General features: G+C 37.1%; 1 protein-coding gene across 8 annotated transcripts in view; it reads right to left on the bottom strand.

Annotated features, from left to right (window-relative positions):
* Positions 1–24,796, bottom strand: part of CEP128 (centrosomal protein 128) — a 343,429-nt gene that overhangs the window by 1,164 nt on the left and 317,469 nt on the right. For all 8 annotated transcript variants that reach the window (XM_059688963.1, XM_059688957.1, XM_059688982.1 and 5 more), the window contains 3 exons: positions 20,732–20,809; positions 18,911–19,024; positions 8,105–8,213 (listed from right to left, as the gene is read on the bottom strand). In XM_059688963.1, the coding sequence (XP_059544946.1) occupies positions 8,105–8,213; positions 18,911–19,024; positions 20,732–20,809 (301 nt within the window). The remainder of the gene's footprint in view (positions 1–8,104; positions 8,214–18,910; positions 19,025–20,731; positions 20,810–24,796) is intronic.

The raw sequence follows: 24,796 nt of genomic DNA, 5'->3' as shown, positions 1-24,796 counted from the left end.
AAAACATTGTAAATAATCATATTTCACCTAGTTTTCTGTCAACTTTACATGGCCTAACAGACCTTCAATGTAGGAATAAATTTAGCCAGTTTACTATATTTTCAAAAAACATCCATGTGATTTAATTTGGGAGAGGGGAATATGAAGTATCTGAGAGTGGAAGATGTGTGTGTGGCCAGTATATAATGATGTAAAGTACACAGAATTTTGGAGTGAGAAATCTTAAGGGCCTCCTTTATGCAGAATATTGTTTGTTTCACCAAAGGAAATTGAGACTAGAGTTAGAATTTAACGTATTCTGTGTGTGTGTGTGTGTGTGTGTGTGTTACTACCTCTTAACATCTCCTGTGAATTCCAGCCACCTATATCCAACTATGTGAAATCTTCCTGCCTGATTTCAAATCTCAGATGCCTGCCCATCCTTTTCTCTTCTCCACCTTCAAAAATGAAACACTCAATCACTTAGTTTCTCAGACCTTGGTTCCTTACTTCCTTTGTCCTGCCTCTTGCACCATCCAATTTAAGACTGAGTTCTGATGGTTATGCCTCCAAGTTCTACTTGACACTACGGTGGGGCCTTGACTTACGAATGTCCCGACTAATGAGTTTTTTGAGATACCAGCTGTCTCTCGGCTGATTTTTTGCATTGAGTTGACAGAGTAATTTGAGTTAACGAGCTCCTTAACGAGCTCGGTCTTGGAACTCATAAGTCAAGGCCCCACTGTATTTCTGTTATCATCACACCAGCCCAAGTTACCATTCCCTCTTTTCCTGTTTTCTTCTTGCCCCTTTCTCCATACCACAACCAGAGCTACCTTTTTTAAAAAAATTCTCACCTGAGGGTATGTTTTTATTGATTTGGGGGAGACAGAGGAAAAAGAGAGAGAGAGAGAGAGAGAGAGAGAGAGAGAGAGAGAGAGAGAGAGAGAAACATCGATAGTTACCTCCCATACAAGCCCCAACCAGGGACTGAATCCATGACATTTTAGTGTATGAGATGATGCTCCACCCAACTGGGCCATCTGGCCAGGCCACAACCAGAGTTATTATTTAAGAGGTAAATCAGAGTAGGTCATTCTCCTGCATAACCCCCCACCACATGCACACACTCACACACCACCACCATCACCATCATCACCACCACCAATGGCCTCCCAGTGAACTTGGAATAAAATCCAAACATCTTCCTTTAGCTCCCTGGGGACCTCATCTCTCTCTCTCTCTCTCTCTCTCTCTCTCTCTCTCTCTCTCTCTCTCTCTCTCTCTCTCTCTCTCTCTCTCTCTCTCTCTCTCTCTCTCTGTGTGTCTCTCCATTCCTCACTCTCACTGATTCATTCACTCATTCAGTGTTCCATCTCTCCAGAAGACCATGTCCCTTTCTTCTCTGGGTACTTTGCACTTTTATTGCTCCCTCTCAAAGGAAAACTTTCCACTCAATTTAAATTCAGTGGCTTCTTCTTACCATTCAAGTTTCAGCTCAGTTGTAACCTCCTCAGAAAAATATCTGCTGATCACTCATTTAAGGGAGCAGCCCTGTTCCAGGTGCCTTCCATCATTTCACCTTTAAACCACAATCACTATTTCAAATTGTTTACTTGTTTACTACCTATTCCTCCATGAGATGAGGTGACCTCTCCTGTCTTGTTCACTATTGTGTCCCCCAGAACCTCCTGCACAGCCTCTTAGCAAATGTTGCTTGAATAACTGAATGTACTTAAGGAATTTTTAAGAGATAGCCAATTAGGGATTTTCCAGTTGCTTTCTAGAAAGCATCTAGAGCAGTGGTTCTCAACCTCTGGCTGCACATTAGAATCACCTGGGAATCTTTTTAAAATCCTGATTTCTGGGCCTCATCCTCCGGAAATTCTGTTTCTTTGTTACTAATGTTGTGGCCCCACCCCATAACGAAGAAACAGAATTTCCAGAGGATGAGGCCCAGAAATCAGGATTTTAAAGATTCCCAGGTGATTCTAATGTGCAGCCAAGGTTGAGAACCACTGAAGAGAGTACCTTGTCAAATTGCACTAATCAGAAAATATTTGGCACCTAATGGTCAGTGAAAAGATAGACACACACACACACGCACACACACACACATACACACACTCCTTATCATGTAAAATGAACCTATAAAAATGGAGAAACAGAAAGGCTGGTGCTTTCATGAAATAAAAAAAACCCTTTCAAAACCAAAAAACATTTTTCTACCTGTCAGTACTGCAATATTTTTATGGCCATAAATCCTTGGCATTTTATGTGTAAAGTGGAGGACCACATAGGAAGTGTCTATTCAGAGTTAGGTGGGTGGATCCTGACACTCAGAGCAGAAGTGAAAAGTGTGTGCTATTCTGGTAGCAGAAACATTGTTTCACCCGAGGGACTTAAACTCTCACTACAGGCATGTTCTAACGTAAATTGAGAATACTTAACTTTTCTTTCCCTTTTAGAGCAACATAAACCGAGGTAAGTAAATAAAATAGGGTCCTTTTTTTAGCAACTTTCACTGGTTTGCTTTCCTAAGACTATCAAGTCAAATTAATATGCATGGTTCATTCCCAACACCTATAATAATCCTCAGATAACATTTTTCCTATGAAAAATCAGTTCTTTCCTTTTGGGATCATGCATTTATTTAAATAAATATTATTTAAAACCATTTTAGAATTACAAGAAAATTTGCAATCCCCATATATTTTTAAAACTTAATTCAGAGATACCAACTCCACAAATATCAAGCATTTAGTCTCAAAGGACTGGAGACTCGAGAAGTCATCACATGACTCCAGCCTCACTCACATCTGGTCTGGTTCTGGCCTCAGGACTGTAGGCCAGTCCTGGAGTGTGTCCCTTTAGCCTAAAAGGAGCTATACATGGAGACTAGTGGTCAGTCACTACTTATAAAAAGTAAAAATGACAGTTTCAAAAGCTTGCATTATGAGTCTCTCTTACTTACTAAGCCCCCACTGTCTACAGCTGAAGGTAATGGAATCCAAGTCTTCTAAAAGAGTGTCCTGAATCTCGGCCATAACTTCCAGCCAGCCAGGATAAATTTGGTCGTAATCATGGCTCTAAAGAATGGATTTCTGTGTTCCCATTTCCAATGGTAATATAAACTTACAATTTATACATTTCTCCCCTTCTTCCTGGCAGAAGGAATCTACCTTTTCTTGAATTGACCTGAACTATACAAAGCTGACATAAATTACTACTGAAAACAAACTTTCATTAATGCTGGATCATTTCAGAGACCACAAATTATGCAGTATTTTCCCACTTCCTTTGTTTTTTCCACGGTCAGTGATTCTTTGCTGTAGTTTGGTCACAGTTTGACAGGGCACCTAAGTCAGCAGAATGAGTGCCTTAGCATCTACAGCATAGACAGAAGGGCCCCATCCAGTACAAATCCCAACTCGAGGAGGAAGGAGCCTGTTCTGTGGGCTCATAAACTCATGTCCATTCAGCTCCTGTTATTTACTCCTCATGTCCCCACACTGGTCTCAACTGCTCTAAACTCCAACCTCTAGCCTTCATGGTTCATTCAGAAGGTAATCAAACACTTGCTAGTATGAGATTCCTTTTTAGACTAAGCACACATACACATATCAAAGAGCACCAAAAGGCTACATACAAAGACTGCAGTCTCTTGCCCCATCCCTCCCAATCCCACAATCCTGATCCCAAGGGTCAACCATAATCAACTCTTTTAGCTTTATTTTCTGTATTTACTTCAATTCTTGTAAATACAAGAAGCTTATATGGCTATTTTTTTATTTATCATTTTTAGATTTATCCACACCCATCCACTTCTCTTCATCTCATCCTTCCTATATAGTTACATCTGAACTTCGAGTTATGTCAATAGTGAGTATTTATATTATACTACGACTATGTAAATATGGCTCACACAACCTAATAGGTATGCTATGGAAATGCTTCTTTTCTTGCTCATTCTTTTCCCTCTGGAATTAGTAATTGACCCATGTTTTTATTTTTATTTGCTCTTTCTCTATGACCACCTGTAATTGTTTCTAATAATTCAATAAGATTTGCCATATTTCTATGAGTAGTTTTTTTCTAAGGTTCTCAAGTGAAGCAAATATGAAAGAACTGAAGAACATGAGTGTCCAGATTAAAAGGGCTCACCCAGCAAGTAGCTTGTAAAGGGAGTAAGGCAAGCCCACAGGGAGGCTTATCATCATGAAACCTGGTGGGGTTAAAGGTCCTAAAAGTTCCTGGTGCTGCATGGGGAGTTAGTGGTGATGGAAAAGATCACTTCTAAGGAGTAGGAGTCAAAACAGTAAAGACATAAAGTTTTCAACAGCAACACTGGATTTTGGAAGATAATTACGCAATGACTTCAGAAGGAGTGGTTTTCAACATAAAATTTTATAGCCAGCCAAAGTTTCACCAGAATGAGGGGGAAGAAATCCATTTTCAGAAAGACAAAAGCAAAACATTCACCTCCCTTTTTGAAATGAGCAGAGAAAGGCCCGGGATCTGAGGCCCACGGGCATCAACATAGAAAGAGGGTGAGGGGAGCCTCAGGATGACCGCAGTGCACCAGGTCCCTGTGGGTGGGCCTTTTTAACCCCCCACTTCCGGCCTTTCTTCTGTTTTCCTTGTTCTCTCATCCCAACACTCTCGCTAATCAGGTATTCTCCCTCTTGAACTGAATTTATAAATATCTTATCTTTTCCTTCCTATTGTGCCATATTTTTTTCCTCCTACTCTTTGTGATTTTTCTCAACTTCATTTTTCACCTTTCTAATTTAACATATTTTAAATTTCTGAGAACTTTATCCTGTGTTCCTTTTTCTTTGCATCTTGCTCCTGTTTTTAATGGATATAATATTTCCTCTCATATCTGAGGGCATTAATACTTTTAAAGACAGCTTCATTCCTTGGATTATGAATTTACAGTAGGTGCTGTTTTTTTTTGTTGGTGTTGACATCTCTCCTTTGTAATTTTAGAAATTTAAATGGAGGTTAAAGAAAAATGACAGAACAATTTCTATGAATAAGATGAAATAGTTTGTGCTACAAAAATGAAGTATTCAGGGTGATCCTAATCTACTTCTAAGATACCACATATGAAAAAACATATAAACCTCAAGCTTCATTAGAAAATCAAATAAGAATAAATGTGATTTCTAGGAATAAGTTTAATTCAATAACATAAAATGTTTAACAATAAGGTACCTTTGAAGAAACCTTCTAAAGTATCCTTCAAAATATTTAGGTAGATATGTGAGAAAAATCATAAAATAAATTTGTCAAAAATAAGAGTAAAACATAGGCTATCTATAATAATAAAAGGGTAATATGCTAATTAAACTGGATGTCTTCCAGACATCATTCCGGTCGTCCTTCCTGATGAAGCCGGGGTGGAGGGAAGCCAGCCGGTCCCGGATACCAGCGGGTGGCCTGAGGGAAGCCAGCCCAGGTCCTGGGTGCCTGCAGGTGGCCCGAGGGAAGCCAGCCTGGGTCCCAGGTGCTGGAGGGAAGCCGGTGCCAGCAGCTGGGGGAAGGAAGGCCTATTCTTGCACGAATTTTTGTGCATCGGGCCTCTAGTGTTTTAATAAAATACTTACATCATTTACCAATTAATTAAATTAATAAAGAAGTTTACTACATTTTGCAAAAGATTTTTATTGCCTTTTATAGAGAGAGGAAGGGGGGAGAGAGAGAGAGAGAGAGAGAGAGAGAGAGAGAGAGAGAGACATCGATGTTAGAGAGAAACATTTATTGGTTGTCTCCTGCACACCCCCAACTGGGGATCATGCTGGAAACCCAGGCATGTGCCCTGAATGAGAACTGAACTGGCAACCTTTTGGTGCACAGGATGACGCCCAATAAACTGAACCACAACAACTAGGACAAGAGGTTTACTTTTGAAGGTAAATTTTCAGTCAGATTTTACAGTATAGGCAATAATACACATTTTTAACACTAATTATGTTCTCAGTGATATTTTCTTCCTACTCTTATTTAACTGTAGTTCCATGTAAGTGAGATAATTTATATGGAAACAAATGGCTGCCTATGAGGATTATAATATATCTTAGAGAAATGACCACAGCTGGTCATGAAATGCTACTGAGCAGAAAGCTAAAAACAGTTTCTCTCACTGCCTGTCATAATATTAAAAAAAAATTCTAAAAGTTGTGATGCTTTCCTCCCCCTAATGTCTTCTAACCACTTCCTTCTAGGTGCCTTTTTGGGGCGCCTTATGAAGGTCACAATGGCAGAATTAAACGGCCGTGGAGCAATGACTTGGTCACGGTGCTGTTTATCTCCAGGCCAAGCATGTGAATGCCTTGATGGATGGGATGGAATGTTTGATGGTGTTTTGCCCACCCTTTTCTTCCATGTTTGTACGTAGAGCTCGGGAAGTATGTCTCAGTGCTGCGGCTGATGCAATGGTGTGAGCACACTCCACCATGGCATGCTTCCTCGGCACACCAGGAAGTAGCAATGCCCGCCTGAACGAACTCCTAGAGCCACGTGCACAGTACCCCAGCCTTTCAGCCATTGGTCACCTGTAGCAACGTGTCTCCCTCTGATTGGTCCCCTCATGCTATATATACCCCTGTAGTTCCACAATAAAACGGATCTGCGTCACTGAAACTGGTCTCCGGAGTCGTGCATGCAGACGCCCTAGCGCGTTGGGGCTCCGTCGTCCTCACCCCCGAGGGACCCCCTGCTTCACATGTTCATATATATCACACAGCCCTGGGGAAATTTTTCCATTTCTTAATATGAAAAATAAGAAATTTGACCTATGTATATCAGATCCTAAGGTATTATAACCAACTTGAGATAACAATCTATATTAAAGAGTGGCTGCCATATTAGAATAGCAGAGGATTTATGCAGATATATAAAGTCACTTGGTAAATGGTTAAGACAAGGAAGAGAAAATGCTTAGCTCTTGGAAAAAAATCATCATGATACAATGAAAACCAAAACATTATCAGAAACTAAAAAATATTTATTCAATGAATCCATAAATATAAATCAGCAAAAATGAGAATTATCACTTTTGGATTTGACCTACTTCCTTGTGGTTTATTTTGGTATTTTATTTTATAGTAACCTAGATTTTTTAAAATAAGAGGGTTTTCAAGATTTTATGTACAAACTCTATGCCTATGGTAAACTGAAGAGCTAAATGATTATTTAAATAAGAATTAATTAAATAACATTTGAGTCCTAGTGGTTTGGATAAAAGTAGACTTAAAAAAATTCCTATACTCATTTATTTAATATTAATTGAGTATTCACTATGTGCCCATTACTATGCAGGATGCTGAAGAAACAGTGATGAACAGAACACACATCATACCTATCATCATGCGTTCAATCTTCAGTTAACAGAGGAATCAATAAAAAAAAATAAGTCACTCAAACAACAAATAACTTCATAATTATTCTGAGAAGGGTTTTAAAGAAAAATTGGAATGCATTGTGGGCACTCATAACAGAAACCGTACTGAAAACTGTAACTTCTGAAGGCTTCTTTAAGGACATTACATATAAGCTGAAACTTGAAGAAGGGGAGGGGTGGGTGGTGGGAGATGGTATCCTGATTTAAGAGACCCTACACCTTGTTGGTGTGGATGATCTACTATCAACATTTACAGTGTATTCACAGAATGAAATCTAGCCTGTAATCACATTAATAACCTTATTCTTTGCAAAAGATTATATTTTTCTGAATAGTTCTATGCAAAGATTTTCCACTCTTTGGTGATTTGAATTGTATTGTAATACCCACTAACTTCCTTTACCCATTCATCCACAGTTACCAATGATCTCCACACATACAAAATTTGCTTAATTAAAATTATTACCTTGGATGATTTATTTTAAGTTTTTCTGATAAGGGTAAGGTCTATAAAAGGGGGATCCCATATATATTTGTAGTAAATTGGATGATATTGTAAGTGTACTCAAGGGGCATTATTTGTATGATTCGTAATGAAAATTTTTTCAAACACATAACATGAATATTATTATCATGTATTGGCCTTACATTTTAATCTTCCCATGAGTTGCATTTTCTTAAATCCAATTTAAAAGCAGTACCGGACTTCTTACTTACAGGCCGAGTGTGAAAACCGTGGAGCAGACAGAAAGCGACTGTGGTCCTGCCAAGAAGATGAGTGGTCTAGCCCATGAGCATGGGCACTTTCGGCGAAGGTTCGGTCATCCTAGATAAGACAGCACAGCATTTCAGTTCACTGGTTACAAAATACAAGAATAGGGATTCATTTAAAAGTTCTAAAGGTGAAACTGAGCCTCAATATACAAGCTACGTTATACATATAATTATAACCATTGTAAAAAATAAAACCTGTGCGTGTACAAAAAAAAAAAGAGAGAGAAGGAAATGACCTGAGTCATTCACAGCATGACATATTTCTTTCCAGTCTTTTTTCCCTGTGGGTAGGATTTGTAAACAGTGTTATAAAACTGATCATTTATTTGCCTTCATACTGTAAACATTTCTGAAGTCATCCTATTATCCTAACCTTTAGCATGTAGGTTACTCAGATACTATCTAGTGGATACACTATACTTAGCTAGTACAGCATGCTTTACTGGGCATTTAGGTGGCTTCCAAATTTTTCCTCCTATAAATAACACGGTGGAAACATCTTTAAATATATAACCTTTTCCATATTTGTGATATTCCTTATGACAAATTCTTAGGTGGAAATCTGGGTCAATAAAAACAATTTGATGCTTTAAATACATTGAGCTAGACTCCTTTCCATAATGATTATATTAAACCTCTTACTCATTCAATAAATATTTAATACCTAAATAAAAATGAACACAGAAGAGGTCCCTCTCTCATGGAATATATAAATGTGTCCTTTCCCCCAAACCTTCACTAAAAATGGGAATGATAACTCAAATAATTTTACTAATTAGACTTAAAATAGATGCTTTCCTACTTTTCTGTGATAGTAAAGTTGCAAATTTTTTCTCTTTTTTAAAATTATTTACACAATTCATTTTTTTCTTTCTTTCACTCATTCATTCAACAATAATGAACACCTATTATGTGCTGGTCAAGTAATGAACAAAATGAGGTATGTGGTCATGCAATTTTCTAGCTTGCAGAAGAAAAAGGCATTAAACAAATAATCTAAATAAATAACAATAAAATGAAAAACTATAAGTGTTATAAGAAGAAGAATAGGAAATAATAATAAGAATAAATTTAGATTTGAAACCTCCTCTGGGCAGTGATATTTAAAGAAATTTTTGAAAGCTGAGTATAAATCAATAAATCAGCTAGATGAAAACTTTTGGGTGGGTGGTGGGAGAGTTGGAGGTAAGGGGAGCAGAAGATAGAGGTCAGGGAATGATGTTCCAGACACGTGTGAAGATGTTGAGCTGAGAGTTTGTTGTTTCTGAAGAACTGAAGGAAGGCCCCATGGCTTAGGAACACTAAAGCTGAAAAGGGGTTACAATGAGATCGAGAGGTGGGGTTTGGATTTGGGAGGTTTTTCTTACATAAATCAGAAAGTCGGTCCAGGGTTTTCAGGAGAGGAATGGCATGCCTTCATTTATATTTCACAAAGATTACTCAGATCTCTTTAGGAAGAACAGATTGGAGTGGCACAGGTTTTGGTCTGAGGAAACCAGCTAAAAGACTGTAGCTGAGGATAACTGTGGGGCCAAGGGAGAGGAAGGGAGGAAGGGATCAAGGATATTGCCAAAGATTCTAGATGAGACAACTGCGGGTTAGGGGCCCCAGATTCCTCAAAACATACTACCACAAACAGCAGAGCCTCATGTAACATGGCAATCCGATGAATTAGTTGTTATTCTCTATACCAAGTGCCAAGTTTATATTTTATATCTTTATCACATAAGTACTTCGCAAATGAAAATGAAAGCCACAAAGAACATGTTCATTTACATTTGTAAAAGGCCCATTTACTCGAAGATATAACGATGGACATAATCCTCAGATGGTTCAAGTACATTAGCCTTCATGTACCAAAAGGGAGTTCAGGTCTATTTAAGATGAAGGCCCTTAGGTTTTCAATCAAATGATTTATAGTTTTGACTAGTTACAGGGATTTCATAAGAAACTGGAAGTCATTCACTACAGGACTTTTGGAAAGGAAAGGACATACATTGTGTCCAAATGTATTTCAACAGCTACTGTAGAATGAGCTGACAGCGGGCGGCTAGAGGCCGGGCAATGGACCTGGCTCTTACAGTCGGATGTGAAGTACTAAAGGCCTGGGAGGAGCTGGAAGATGCACAAACAGAAAGGAGAGTTAGTTCTCAAGCAATGCTAGAAATCTCCAGTCAGTCATGGTGTTTATATGAGGCATGAAAGAGAAAAGCGTAAGAAATGGTTTCCTGGTAAAAGACGCTTTAATGACTGTGAGCCAATAAGAGAAAGGAAAACTTAAGGAAACACAGACACCTGGACTGAAAAAAGACAGTGAGAGGAATGAAGTGGAGATTCAGGTTGGGGCTGAATGAAACAGACGGTGCAAAGACAGCCTCGCAGCGTGCCTACCAGAGGAAGGCTGAGGCACACAAAGATATTCAAGCCCTGCTCATTCTTCCCAAAAGGCATGGACTTAAATTTCTAAAGCAAAATCAACTGGATTCAAAGCACAGATTATATCTTTTCTGTTCACAGAAATAGAATACTTTCTATTTTAAATTATAAAACCAGTTTTGTGGCATATGACAGTTAAAATAGGACACTGATATTTCATATTTAGAACACTTGGAAAATATAGAAGAAAATGAGGAAAATAAATAATCCAGCAAGTTAAAAATAAACCTAGTAGCCAATGTAAGGGTAAATTTTTTCCAGTTCTCATTTGTAAATATCTTTATAATTGAGATCACCATTTGTTGACAATTTTTTTCTCTACTTTTTCATTTAATATTATATATGAGAATTTTCTCTGTCATCATTATCATTATGGTTAATCATTGTTTATTTTACTAACCTATTGTTGGAAATTTAAGGTGATTTCAGCTTCCTTCTATTATAAATAACCACTTGATAAACATATTGGTATATAAAGCTTTGTCCACATTTTAAATGTATTAATTTAGCATAGTGTTCTGGGAGTAGAATTACCGGGTGACATATTTTTAGGCTGTTTATTTGTATCTATTTAATCTAAGTTATCAAATTTATTGGCAGAGTTGTTCCTATGTATTTCCTAAGTATTCTTTTAATGTCTATAGAAATTCTAGTAATAGCCTTTCATCTCTAATATTGAAAACTTTATCTTCTCTCTTTTTTTCCTAATCAATCTGGATAGAGGTTTTTAAATTTTATTGCTTTTTCAAAAATCCTGGTTTTTATTTCACTTCTTTTCCTGTTTTGATAATTTCATTGATCTCTGCTCTTTATTATTTTCTTCTTTTTACTTAATTTACATTTGATTTGTCTTCATTTTCTAGCTTCTTAAGGTGGAAATTTGGATTACCTATTTGAGACTTTTCTTTTTTTATAATATACACATTTAATGTGATAAATTTACCTCTGAGCACTGTTTATCTGACTCTCACAAATTTTAATAAACTATACTTTTATTTTCATATAATTTTTTCTAATTTTTCTTTTGAGTTCTGCCATGGGTTATTTAGAAATATGTTATTTGGTTTCTAAATATTTGAAGATTTTCCAGATATCTTTCTGTTATTGATTTCTAGTTCCATTCCATTGTGGTTAGACAACAGACTTTGTATAATTTCAATCATTTTCAATTTATTGAGACTTGTTTTATCACCCAAAACATAGTCTGTTTTGGAGAATGTCTGATGTGCACTTAAGTATGTGTAGTCAGCTGTTGCTGGGTGGAGTATTGTGTAAATGTCAGTTAGGTCTGTTGGTTGATAGTGTTGTTCAAGTCTTCTATAATCTTTACTAATTTTCTGCCTATTGTTTTATCAGTGAGTGAAAGAAGAATATTGAAATCTCCAACTATAATTATGAATTTATTTATTTTTCCTTAGAGTTCTATCAGTTTTTGCTTCATGTATTTTGGCACTCTGTTAATAAGCACTCACAATTTAGGACTGTTGTCCCTTCCCTTTAAAATTGTTGACTTATTTAACCACTTACATTTTTTTTCTCATGTAGAAAATGAGGAAGCTTACCTCTGACATATCCTTAAGTTCCAACATTTTATGTCTTTAAAAGACTGCCAGAATCCCCTATATTACCATGAAACACAACTAAAGAAATGAAACCTCAAAGAACACCCTAAAAGAAAAATATTTCATAATCTTTTCAATAATCAACATACTAGAAGATTAAAAAAATACCTTCATGTCCTCCAATTATATACTGATGTTTAATTTGTGGAATTTCTATATAAGTAAATTTTACAAGGTGACCATAAGATGATTTTTTGTAATTCCTACCTACCCTTTAATCAAATACTTAAATATTAAAAAGAAAGTATTTGTTAAAAAGGAAGACGTTTTTGCAATTTTAGTAATCTTAGCTTTTGCTTTTTACCAATTCTTATATCCTTAGCACACGGACTTATTTTTATTGCTGTCTTAAGTCTCAACAAGTTAGTTAGCCAGAATTCCCTGCAAAAATTCCACTGGGTGCAGGGACTTGCATTTTCTAATATTTTCCCTGGGTTTCTTCCACTTCTCTTTCATAACCCACATTGTAATTGGTTTCTTAAAAGCTGTTCCAACCTGACTAAAATGTCTTTGCTAAACTGATCTGTAATGATTAATATTTAATGACGCCCACCAAGTATTTTTCTCTCCAGAATATTATAAGTTCAAAGTTTATAAGACAAGTGATACATTTAATTTTTTTTTATTTTAATTTATCCAACCCTTCCCCTGGAGAGAAGGAAAAAACACTTATGTGTTTCTGAGCCTGTGGCAGGAATGTTTTCCAGAACTCGTCTCCACACTAACAATGCGCTATCCCTCCAACTCGCCCCCGTTCTTTATTCCCAATCCTCCATCGGTGCTTAAAAATGCCTAACCTCTTCCTCAGTAGGTTTTATTCCTGTTTGAAAGGTAAAGCTGTGGAGACAGTTTATGTAAAGCCTGTCCTCCACATCTCAGTCTGCAAGGCTCCTACTTTAGCTGTTAACCTCCATGAGGGTGATGCTGTTATTGTCTCTATCTATTCATTCACCCATCCCAATTGTCCACACGTTAGCACAGTGTTATTTGCATTAAGGAACTAAAAAAATGGCCACAAAGGGTCATTTACTGTCTAAAGTACAGAAATGAAAGTTTGCCATGGTGGAAGTTGGAACATAGGAGACTGCTACTCTCGTATTCTCAGTTTCTGCATGTAAAAAATGAGGGTGCTGGGCCAGATCATCTCTAAGTCCTCTCGGCACGAACACTTTATGATTTCAGCCTATCTGAACAGAACCACTAAACAGTCAGCACTTCTAACCATTCACATGATCTTTATTACAGGAAATCCCAATGCACAGCACAAGTACCATCAACCCAAAGCCACAGTCATCCACAGGTGAACAGACTCATGACAACACTGTGCTAGGTCAGATCATCTGATAAATTTACCTTTGTCCAGTTGATACTTTATTGCATAAAATTTAATATTCCCAACCACTCACTAATGAAAAGGATCTATTCAGTCTTTTTTTTGTAACCTACTTCAGATTTGGCTCTGTATTACTTTAGTCTTTCAGAGGCCAAATCTAATCTACTCACAGTGGATACAAATTTGCCATAAACAATGACACTCAAAAGAATTTGCCACTTACTTAACTAACAAAGACAAAGATGTTTTAACGATGGTGCCTAATTGGACTTAGTATTTATTCTCTTAAAGTGACTATTTTAAAGAAAACAATGATTGTTTGCATGAACATTATTCAAGCATGTTTAATAAAAACTACTAAGACAGTTACTTGGTATTCTTTATGGTTTTAGTATGTAGAATTTTGAATTTGAGATTATTTAAAATGGATCTTTATAGATGAATTTCTTCTCAATCTTTCTATTGCTCTTGAGTAAATCACTGGGATGGCTGGAAGCTTGTTAAGGGAACTAGGTTTGGTAGAGTGGGGCTCAAGCAGGTTAAAAAATTAATGTGCTCATCTAAGTACCTATATTGATTCCTAAATAAACACTTTTGATCCATTGCTATTTTCAGATTTTATAATAAAGAAAAATCCCAATCCATTTGGCAACCTTTTGTTTAACTTCTAAAAGAGCAAAATGAAATCAACTAGTTAAATATTATGGCTGGCAAGTTAGCCTTGATCACTTCAAAAGAATAAAAATCTCTTCAGACTTAGCATGATTTGATTGCCTGCCAGGTTTCATATGTGTGAAATTAAATTTCTGTTAGAATTCTAGAAAGGCTGAAGCTAGAGAAAAATATGTACTCACAATTTAACATGTATGTGTTTGCTGTGTATTCTGGAGTCAAAGATGAGGCAGACAGTATCTGCCCTCAAAAGTCCTACAATCTAGCAGAACCACATTTCCAAAATTTCAGTATTCAACTATAGTTATACTTACTATTTTCTTTTATGTTAACTTACAGATTAATTAGCTTTGCACCTTAAATCTCTATATAAGAGGGGTTTAAAGAATGGCAAACTGGCTAAGATTGGGAGAAGCATAGAGATATATTTGCACAGCAGTTTATATATGATTTCTTGTTGAAGCATGGAGAGAGGTAGTTATAAATGAGATCATCGGGGCATGATGTGGTTAACTCTCCCTCAAATTCCCCCATAGTTGACAGTATTATTACCAAGCAATTTTTGTAAAATTACCTGAAAAATACAATAGTGATATGTTTTAATAGTCATTAAATAAAAATCACCTATAATCTTGATTTGCATCAGGAGTTAATGCACAGCATGCTTTAGAAGCTACTATTGTAAAAGATTTAAGGTATGTACAGAAATAGCTGACCTAAGAGAGAAGATCTAACAGCCATTAATTGCTATAAGCAAAGTATAAACAAATCAGGAAGAGATTCAAGGAAGGAGAACTGGCTCCCAGGGGCAAAACCGTACTGAATACCATACGGACTCTTACTCCGAACAAATATGCCAAAGGGCTTCAGCCAGCTCTGCTTTCATAAACTGTGCTGAAAGACATCGTCAACACTTCCTCACCCACCTCATCTTATCCTATAAAACATCTGCTTCCTTAAAAAGAAGTTACATACTGACCCTTCCACTAAAGATTGAAAATCATGAATTTCCTTTTAGGAGGAGGAAGAATGGGAACAATGCATGCCTTCTGTGATTTTACTAAAAAAAACTCACTGCTAATTAAAACCATATATTTAGTATGTGCAGAGAGCAAAAAATGCAGGTAGCAAACAGGGACTTCTTGAACAAAACCACACTCCTCTGTGAATTCAGATTAGCAATGCTATGCCATTGGCTGACTTTCGAACATTCTGTTCTATCTGAAACAGCTGGGACAGCAGGGAGGAAACTGTCCGATAGAAACCCAATTAGGCCTGATGAAAGAGAGGCCATGAAATGCCTCTGCTGTCCCTACAAAGATAAAGAAAATATGTCAGATTCGGCTTTGAATTAAATTCTAAATATAAATTTTTAGAACAGACTTGGTCCAGTTACTTGGTCAACTTAGTACAATATTACATTATGCTCTCAGCAACTGTGCACGTCGCTCCTGCTGAAAATCTCGATGGATTTCTAGAAATCTGATAGTTCTTGTTCTGGTGATTGCCACGAGAGCAAATTGCAGGAGATGGCTCTAGCCTGGATTGTAAAAGAACCTGAGTTACTTCCTGCTAACCCTTCCCTCCACTAGCAGTGTGGTCATAGTGGACGTCTCGCCGCCTTCCTACATTAACAACAACATAAGAAGCCAGTTGCCAACATGGTTCTCTATTCCAACAGTTATTTAACTGTCAATAATAATACAGTCAGAGTTGTACAACTGTAATGCTAATAGCCACTCTCTTCCAAAGAGATGGGGATCAAATACTTTCCTGTACTTTGTCATCATAAACCATTTTTTCAAAAGACTATGGGTATCTTTCTTTTTTCTCTGAACTCCCATTTCAGTCTATTAAAGTCTCCATAACAGCATTTATCCCTTTCTCCTTTACACAACAGTTGTGTGTGTGGAGGCTTTGGATTCCTAAGGATGGGTAATTCTTTTTCTTATTATTCCATTCTTTTTAGCCCTTGCAGAGTGCCTGTGTACAGTAGAAACGCAATGTTTGTTGAATGTTGTATTTTAAAAAACAACAATAACAACAAACATGAATATTCCTCATTTAGAATGGAAGCTTCAAGAAGGCAAGGATCTTTGTCTATTTCTTTTAATGATGTGAGGCCCATGCATCTAGTAAGTTCCTGACACACAACTAACAATGAATGTTTGTTGAATGAATAGACAAATACTGTGATTTTCCTAAGAACATGCGAAGTATTTATTTGATTGGTAAATAAAGGAAAGAAAATGTTTTATATACATGCAAAGGAAGAAAGACCAGATTGGTAATTTCCACTTTCTCTAGACAAAGAATTGGGAAGCATTTTCTATAGAGGGTCAGAGAGTAAATATATTGGACATTTTGAGCCATACAGTTTCTGTTGTAACTACTCAACTCAACTGTTGAGAGTGAAAGACAATATGTGAATAAGTTTTCAGTAGAACCAACAAATTTAGTCCCTGCAACGTGCCTTTCTCTGAACTCTGTCCTAGCAAAACATGTAGGAAGTTAATAGCTGTTGAAATAATATATTATGGGCACGTTCTCTCTTGATAGAAAGAATCCCAATGCCTCTTATAAATGAAGTGTTTTCTTCAGAATGCCTGTGACTAACCTGAGGTAGCTTTTCTGATTAGCCATGAAGCCCAGAAATGATTAACAACATTCTCACTGATCATGGAAGTTCATGCTTTTTTTGAAGCTGCCTCCCCTCCCAGTCTTTTTAAATAAATTGTTTTCATAAGAAGCATGTAAGCAAATGATCATTGGTATCTGCAAATGGCAAAACTGTTCTCCCACATTTCCATATCTAATGACTACAAAAAATGTGATATTTATATGAGTTTTGTTAGATTGCTGCACTATTTCAGGCACGTGTTACATATGGTGACAGTCTACATATTCATCACTGAAATGAATCAACGTTTTACAAGGTTTAGATAGTACTAATGTGGAACACCGTCATCATATAATACACTTTCTGGCCCTTTCCTATACTTGCACTATCTATCTGCAAAACTTATTTCTCATTTTGCTAAGTGTTGGCCTCACTTACAAATCAGCTGCAAATGTAAGCAAGGTATATTGAGGTTTTAATTCTGGTTCAACCATTTAATTGTTCTAAAACTCTGCTTTCTTCAATGGTAAAAGGGGTGGGGGGAATGGTACCAACCCAATAGGGTTGCTGGGAAGATTATATGAGATAATGCATATAAAGTGTGCAACACCTACAAACAGGGCAATTTCATGTGAGTGGCTCAATAAGTAGTTATTATTATTTGCTATTGTTGTCTAAACCCCGTATTTCTGTTTAAGTTGGCAGCACCCCTGTAAGTGATGGAGAGATGCTGGAGTGTATGGGAGACTACTGGGAATGCTGGGAGATGATTCAGCAAACTTGAATTTTGCTATATGAAACAACAAGGTCCCTACTAGAGTCCCTAATGCCAATCTGTAAAAACCAAAGGTAAGGTGCTATAAAGCCACAGCATTCCCTCTTCACAGTAAGGGTATCAATAATGTGGCATAACAGTGTTCAGTTTTCTGGGGATTGAGAAAGTGGGGTGCTCATTTTAAGCATGCTAGGGAGGACTATAGAAATGAACAGTCATTATATCCACTGAGTGTTCTATTTGATTTCATTCAGGAGGCAGTAACTTCTTAGAAATATTATATTTGGCTGTAATGAGTAAATAGATACAGTGCAATGAATATTCATTCGTACATACTTAAGTTTCTAAGAATATAAAACAGCCCGAAGAGCCTTTAGCTATTTTTTTTTTCTAAACTGAATTGGCATGTACATTTGAATATCAGTGGATTCCTTTTAGGACAATGTTCCCCATGGGGGTCAATTTTGCCCTTGAAGTGCCATCTGGCAGTGTCTGGAAACATTTCTGGATGATACAACTTGGGATGGAGGAGTCTACTGGCATCTGCTTAGTGGGGATGCTGCTAAATAACCTACAATGCATGTGACCATCTCTACAACAGATATTGGACCCAAATGCAGATAATGCCAAGGTTGAGAAAGCTTGCTCTAGCTAATACCTGTTAAGAATCCAATGGGTTTGAAATCACCCACAGCACAGGTGAATCTTGAGGAGAATCTAGGGAATGGCGGGCTTTTTTGTCAATATGGTCAAATCTTTCTAGTGTCCTATATTGGTCTCACCCCCAAATTTTAAGTTCCCTGATTCATCTATAAGCATCCCCATTAATTAGTAGTATGGAGTTCATATCCTCATGGGAAGAATGATGAATGACAGATGACTGTATGTGCCAAGATTATAGTTTACAAAGTTCCCTATATGTTACTTTGCCTACTGGGGATGTCAGCACTGAGAGTGGCTGGGCTTACGCACAAGGAGTGCAACCGACCACCCACACTTAGCCTTTAACCAAGCAAGAGACCAGGGTTTCCCGGCTCAGGATTTCTTAAGCAGCATCGATTCCCATGGACAAACAACATATTGCTCCACAGTAGCATAAACATACACATTAGTTCCCAGGTAAAAATTATAGGCACTATCTTTTTATTCTCAACTCCCACGAAACTGAAAATCTATTTCATGCATCAGAGAATATCTTCTCTTACAGGAACCCTGCAGGAGCTGCTGTGAGGGCAGTAGCCAGGAACATGGAAAATACTCTAAGACTGAACATGTATATAAAGGACATTACTTTGAAGTTTCTGATTCTGTACTTGGGCTCATCTCGGCGCTGCTGAAGAGACTCTCGAGGAACTCTGTATTTGGAGTACCTCCCATCGGTTCTCTCAGATAAACTGTGGGAATCCTGGAAAAACAACAACACATCTAAACTGGTGGATGAAAGAAAAATCAGCACTTGAAATTAGAATACAAGTATTGGTATGGTATGCATGCATATGAGCATAACCAATGGACACAGACATAGGGGGGTGAGGGCTTGTGCTAGGGGATGGGGGCAGCGGGGGAGAGGTCAATGGGGGGAAAATGAGACGTATGTAATACTTTAAATAATAAAGAATTTAAATTTTAAAAAAGTATTGGTATGTAGAAAATAAACAATTATAAAAGTTTAGGGAGATACTTAGGGGAACCATACATCATTGATGAAGAAGAAATTGGTCACTTTGGATGACATGATAAAAATAAACCAGAGTCTGACATTGGTTATTTGCATTTTATTTACAACTAGTCCTGGTGCCAATCTGAAATGACTGACAGTTAGTTGAGAGGAATAAGTTTCAAGTAACAGGAAGTTTTCCAAAGATCATCATTAATGACATCTAGTAGTACCTGGCATCAAAAAGAATGTTACCTTTAAAACTAGCACCTATTTTTCACTAATTCTTAAATAACATTTTACTTTTTAACTATTATAGCACATAGATTTTTAAACTTAAGGATATCTCATCTGACCTCAAAAGCAAAAGGGTAAAAAGATTCCAGTAATAAAGAAATTAAAACACACACACACACACACACACACACAAAAAATTTCCTCAGCTGATGTCTCTCTCACCCTTCCTACCTTTCCTTCATTTTGCGGGGAGAGGCTAAAACAGTGCAAATAGTCAATATAGCCATTTATTTAGACAGCAACATTATGAATTAGAGAGTAATTAGAAAATTAGAATGAGAGCAACTGATTTTTGTATGTAAGAAAAATCATCTATGGGACTTAGTTCCCCAAATAGAAGGAGTATTAAAATTCCAAAGTTCTCATTTTTATGTAAAAAAACAGCTATAGCCCCTGTAAAGCTAAGAATGAGTTGCCCAAGGGTAGGCAATTTGTGGTGGATGGAGGCTTGGAACTCAATGCTACTCCCTTTTACCATTACAAATATGTAATATTTAAATGTGGGATTATAGAGCTGAACCACTTCTTTCAAAATGCTCCAATCAACTGAACAGGCCAGGGCTCTGTGAGGAACTTTAAAAAACTATAGTAGGTAAATCCACACATGTAATTAATTGGATTTTTAATGAAAAGCTTTGTGGTTAGATTTCATACCCCATGCTATCAATAAATGGCATGGGATATAAAATCTAAAACTCTACGCAGATTTCAATTCACATGCCACAATACAGGGATAACCTGTGCACCATCATCTCTCTCTCTCAAAAAAAAAACAACAGTACTCTGAAAAACAGAAACTCAAAGAAGATAATTTGTAAATTAAAATTATTTCTCACAAAAGTTATCTATTGTCAATGTAATGTGTAACCTGTTTTAATTCACAGGTATTTCTAAATCATAGTTAAAGTTTCTGAGGGCCAAATGAGCTTCTGGGAGTAGAGTAAGAGTCCCTATTTTCCCATATTGTGCTAATATATGCCCCATTATTTTCAATCTGACGTCACAAATGTCAATAATCTCTGATACGATGGAGTGTGAAACGTCCCAATGTTTTTTGGTCTTTCCTCCCTACCTACAATTTTCTTTGCACGTCGGAAAGATGTCAAGTGTTTTCACTCAAATAAAAATACTGAAAGAGACAAGCCAACTCTGTCTTACTCTGAAGCCCTTGAAACCTTCCAGTAGGCTGAGTTTCTCAGGCACAGACTCCAGATGGTCCAAGGCCACGCGGGTACTCTGGAAAAGAAAACATATGGAAATCAAACATTATAAAAAATTTATTAATACTCTCAGAACCCAATAACTAAAATTCATTTGTACCACTGCTATAAGCAGTTCAAGCTGTAGGCTTAGAAAATCAAATACAAACAGATAGAATAGTATTTCTAGGATAAATATATCTTTTTAAATCAGAAGAGTGACTTCCTTTTACAAAGTATATGAGATTCATTTGCAAGACTGACTCAGAAATGAAAACTCTTCCTGGACAATTGCTTTCAACTGATATTCTATGAGACTTTCTATGGAACATTTCATATTAAAATTAATCTGCAAACCCGCTTCAGTGAATATCAGAAATAAACCACAAGGTAATACCAAGAAATAGATGAATTTGCAGTTACTTATCTATGAAGCACATTAGAGATCCTCACATGTTGCCATTATAAAGAAGAAAAGAGTTCTCAATGATTATTTTAGTTAAAAGGAAAAGAGGATGGTTTTCAAGATTTGGGAGAAATATCTGAAATTAATATTTGTGACAGGAACAAAAGATACTGTTATTAATCAATTACTTACACAGTCTTTTGATTAGCTAGTGAGTCACAAATTTACATCTACCAATATAAACACTTAGAGGAAATTACCTAAAAGTTATTTTGAAGCCAATGTAAACTAAGAGCTTAAATCGTAGAATAATCCTGAGACTAGAGACTGTATCATATGCATTTCTCTATTTTTTATTTTTTTCTTTATTGATTACGGTATTACAAATGTGTCCTAACCCCTCCATTGTCTCCCCACCCCCCAATCCTGCACTCTATTTTTTATTTTGTTAATCCTCACCTTAGGATATTTTTTCCATTGATATATTTTTAGAGAGAATGGACGGGAGGGAGGGGAGAGAGAAACATCTATGTGAGAGAGACAGATTGACTGGTTGCCTCCTGCACGTGCCCCGAACAGGGCTCAGAATGAACCTGCAACCCACATACATGCCCTTGACTGGGAATCAAACCCGTGACTCTTCATTGTGCAGACTGACACTCTCCCACTGAGCCATACCAGTCAGGGCGCATATCTATATTTGTAGCCCTGTCACAGGGCCAGCACATAATAGGTAAGCAATAGATACTAGCTTTTAAATTTAAAATGAAATCAACGACAAGTCCCATGGCTGGTGCACGAGAAGTGAAGGTTCTTACGAGGACCTAGACATGAGTTTGCATAGTGTTGTTAAGTTAGTGGCCCCCTCTAGTCCATGTGCCCTCCCACATCTCCCATGTGAATGCTTCTGAACACTGCACTATGACATGTGTCACCTCTGGGATGACACAATTAAGAGCCTATGTGCTGGGCTCTTCCATCCTCATCTCTGCTAGGAGATCCTCAGAGGCCTCATGCTCCATATGGCATAGCTGCAAGATAGAGGAGAGCTCTCAGCCATACTGGACTTCATGGGAGTGAGACATCAACCTCTATTGTTTTAAGCCATGAGATGTCAGGTACGGTTAGACACCAATGCATAGCACAGCATCAATTACTGCAGATCATGCCTATAATTTCATAATTCAATTGTAGACTAATCAGGTAGTCACTGGCTTTGGGGGAGGTGGGAATAGCGGAGGCTCCAAATTATGAGTATATGAAGGTTTACTCCTTCAGGGGAAGTTCAGTTTTTCTGAAACTAGAGAAGATTAGGAACTGGTGTTCTCATTACTTGGTATACCCACTTTCACTTAATCTCTTATTTTAAATCTCCTATTGCTTTCCAATGCTATTCTCTGGCTTCATCTTCAACCCAAAGTTCCTCCAGAGAACACTCGTATGTCTCTGCAGGGTTTGTGGTGGGGCCAGGAGGGAGACAGAGAGTTGAAAGTCAAATTCCTCCTTGCAGATGCTTCCAATGTACTCCTTTCCACCTCTCCTCCTGCAGTAATAGTAACTCCAATTCAAAAGCCTTTGTGGAATTCTGAATGATGATGATATTGGCTTTCCAATGCTGTCCCCTTGACAGACACTTGAGTTTCACCTTCTGTGTTCTGAGTCACTTGACCATTTTTCTTTCCATGTTCTTTGACTTCGAGTCACTGATGTCTTCTAGTTGTCCATGGGTAAATCAGGGTTTCTATTTCTTCATATTCTTATTTTTCTAATGTTATTCTTTGAGAGAAAGGCACAAACACTGGTACTTCACCACTTTGAAATTGGAAGTCATGTGCTATTGCTTTAAGTTCCAAACATCTTCCTTTTCAAGTTCCACTTAAAGTATTGAGGATTTTGCTCCTTCTGGTCAACATTATATTCACTTCTTCATGTGTAGGAAAGATTCATCAAATAGCATGTTTCTTAACACAAGCCCCAACACAGAGGTTTAGGAGAGCAAGGAGTCTTAGCCACCATCGATGCTATAAGCATATAAAGTGTAAAACTATAAATTTCCTCAAGAAGTGTCTTGGCCCTTGAACAATATAATATAAATCAATGCCACGTCATTTTAAAGCAACATTTTAGGCCTTGAATAAAATTTTCATAAACAATCATTCCAATAAACTTGTGGTTTTAAAACTTTATTTCCCTTTTTATATCCCCTAATTTTTTCACATTCAGAAATGAGCCTGTGAATCTGAATTAAATGTTAAACACATTTTGTTTTTAAAATAAGGAAATGATCTTTTTCCTTACTGTAAAATTAAACATGTTATGCATATAGTTTTGCTTAAAAATTTCAGTCAACCAAGTGACTGCATCCATACACAAATGATGATACTAACACCCCGTTTTCTTTTTTGTAACATTTAGCACTAGTGTAGCATACTACCTGCCCACAGAGTGGCTTCAATGCATTTTGGTTGAATAAAGACAAAGGCAGAGTTAATATGTTCTATACAAACCACTGAACATTGGCCTCTTTATTAAAAATCAAAAAGCAAAAGTTTGCTATTGCATTTCTTTTCTCCAGTATAAAAACAAGATCAAGTGATAGAAACAACAGTAAAGTTCAGAAATCCTATTAGGCCCTGTGGCTCTTGCACCAAACTCTGTGGAGCAGTTTAACTGGTCCACAGCACATTTTTCTGTAATCCTCCCTTTGTTTCAGGTTACCGGGAAATTAAATAATATAGCATAACAACACAAATAGCAGCAATTAGGAATAAGAATGGTTTTTCACTGCTATTCTTAGATTCCTGTTTCTTGTAGACAAAGCTCAAGAAACAGATTTAACCATAGGAACATTTTAGTAAATACACTTCTTTTTATAAAAATGCACATGTGTATTTTCTTATGAACGTATAACAACCGCCATTTTCTTATAGTGCTGTTGGAATCAAGCGTTTTGAGGTTGAGATGACAAAGAAAGAAGATGCTGTCTATATTTTTATTTTAAAGTAAGCGTGTGCATTTTTTGGCACTACACAGATATTAAATAAACAAGGCTATGGAGCAGTTTATTTGGGTTCAAAAATGCAATTCTATTTCATTTGGAAAGAGATCCACTGCAAAACTTTCTTGACAAATGGTTGAAAGATGGTAAGAGGACCTGAGTAAACAAGTTTCAAGGAGAGGAAGGGTGAGATCACAAAAAAGAGAGACTGTCTGACTTTTTGCAGCGGTGACGGTGTCCAGCACAGCTGCACTGGCTTCACAGGGCCTTCTCCTCGTCCAAACTGCGTAAGACACTCACTGGGACAAAGCGCAACGGTAGCAGAGAACAGGATGGCAAAGCTACATTCTTCAAAGAGGCCCAGTGCTCAAAGGTGTGTGGATTTCTTGGACTACCAGCAAAACCTTCTATTTCTAGATGGAGCGTTATAAGAGAGGGCTAAAGATCAGACACACACTTAGAAGTGTTTATGTGCATCTTGGAGTAAGAGGTGCATAAGGCTTATTCAATTAAAATACCACCTGATGTGGCAATATGACATTAGTGCCTGTATGTGAGCTAAAATACAGAAGAAGTTTTGTCAACAAATTATATTTTGTTTTGCAACACAATTCTAGGCC

Source organism: Myotis daubentonii, chromosome 1 (genome assembly GCF_963259705.1).
Source record: "Myotis daubentonii chromosome 1, mMyoDau2.1, whole genome shotgun sequence".
Lineage (NCBI taxonomy): Eukaryota > Metazoa > Chordata > Mammalia > Chiroptera > Vespertilionidae > Myotis > Myotis daubentonii.
The sequence above is the reverse complement of the archived record's forward strand: the minus strand, read 5'-3'. Positions and strand labels throughout refer to the sequence as shown.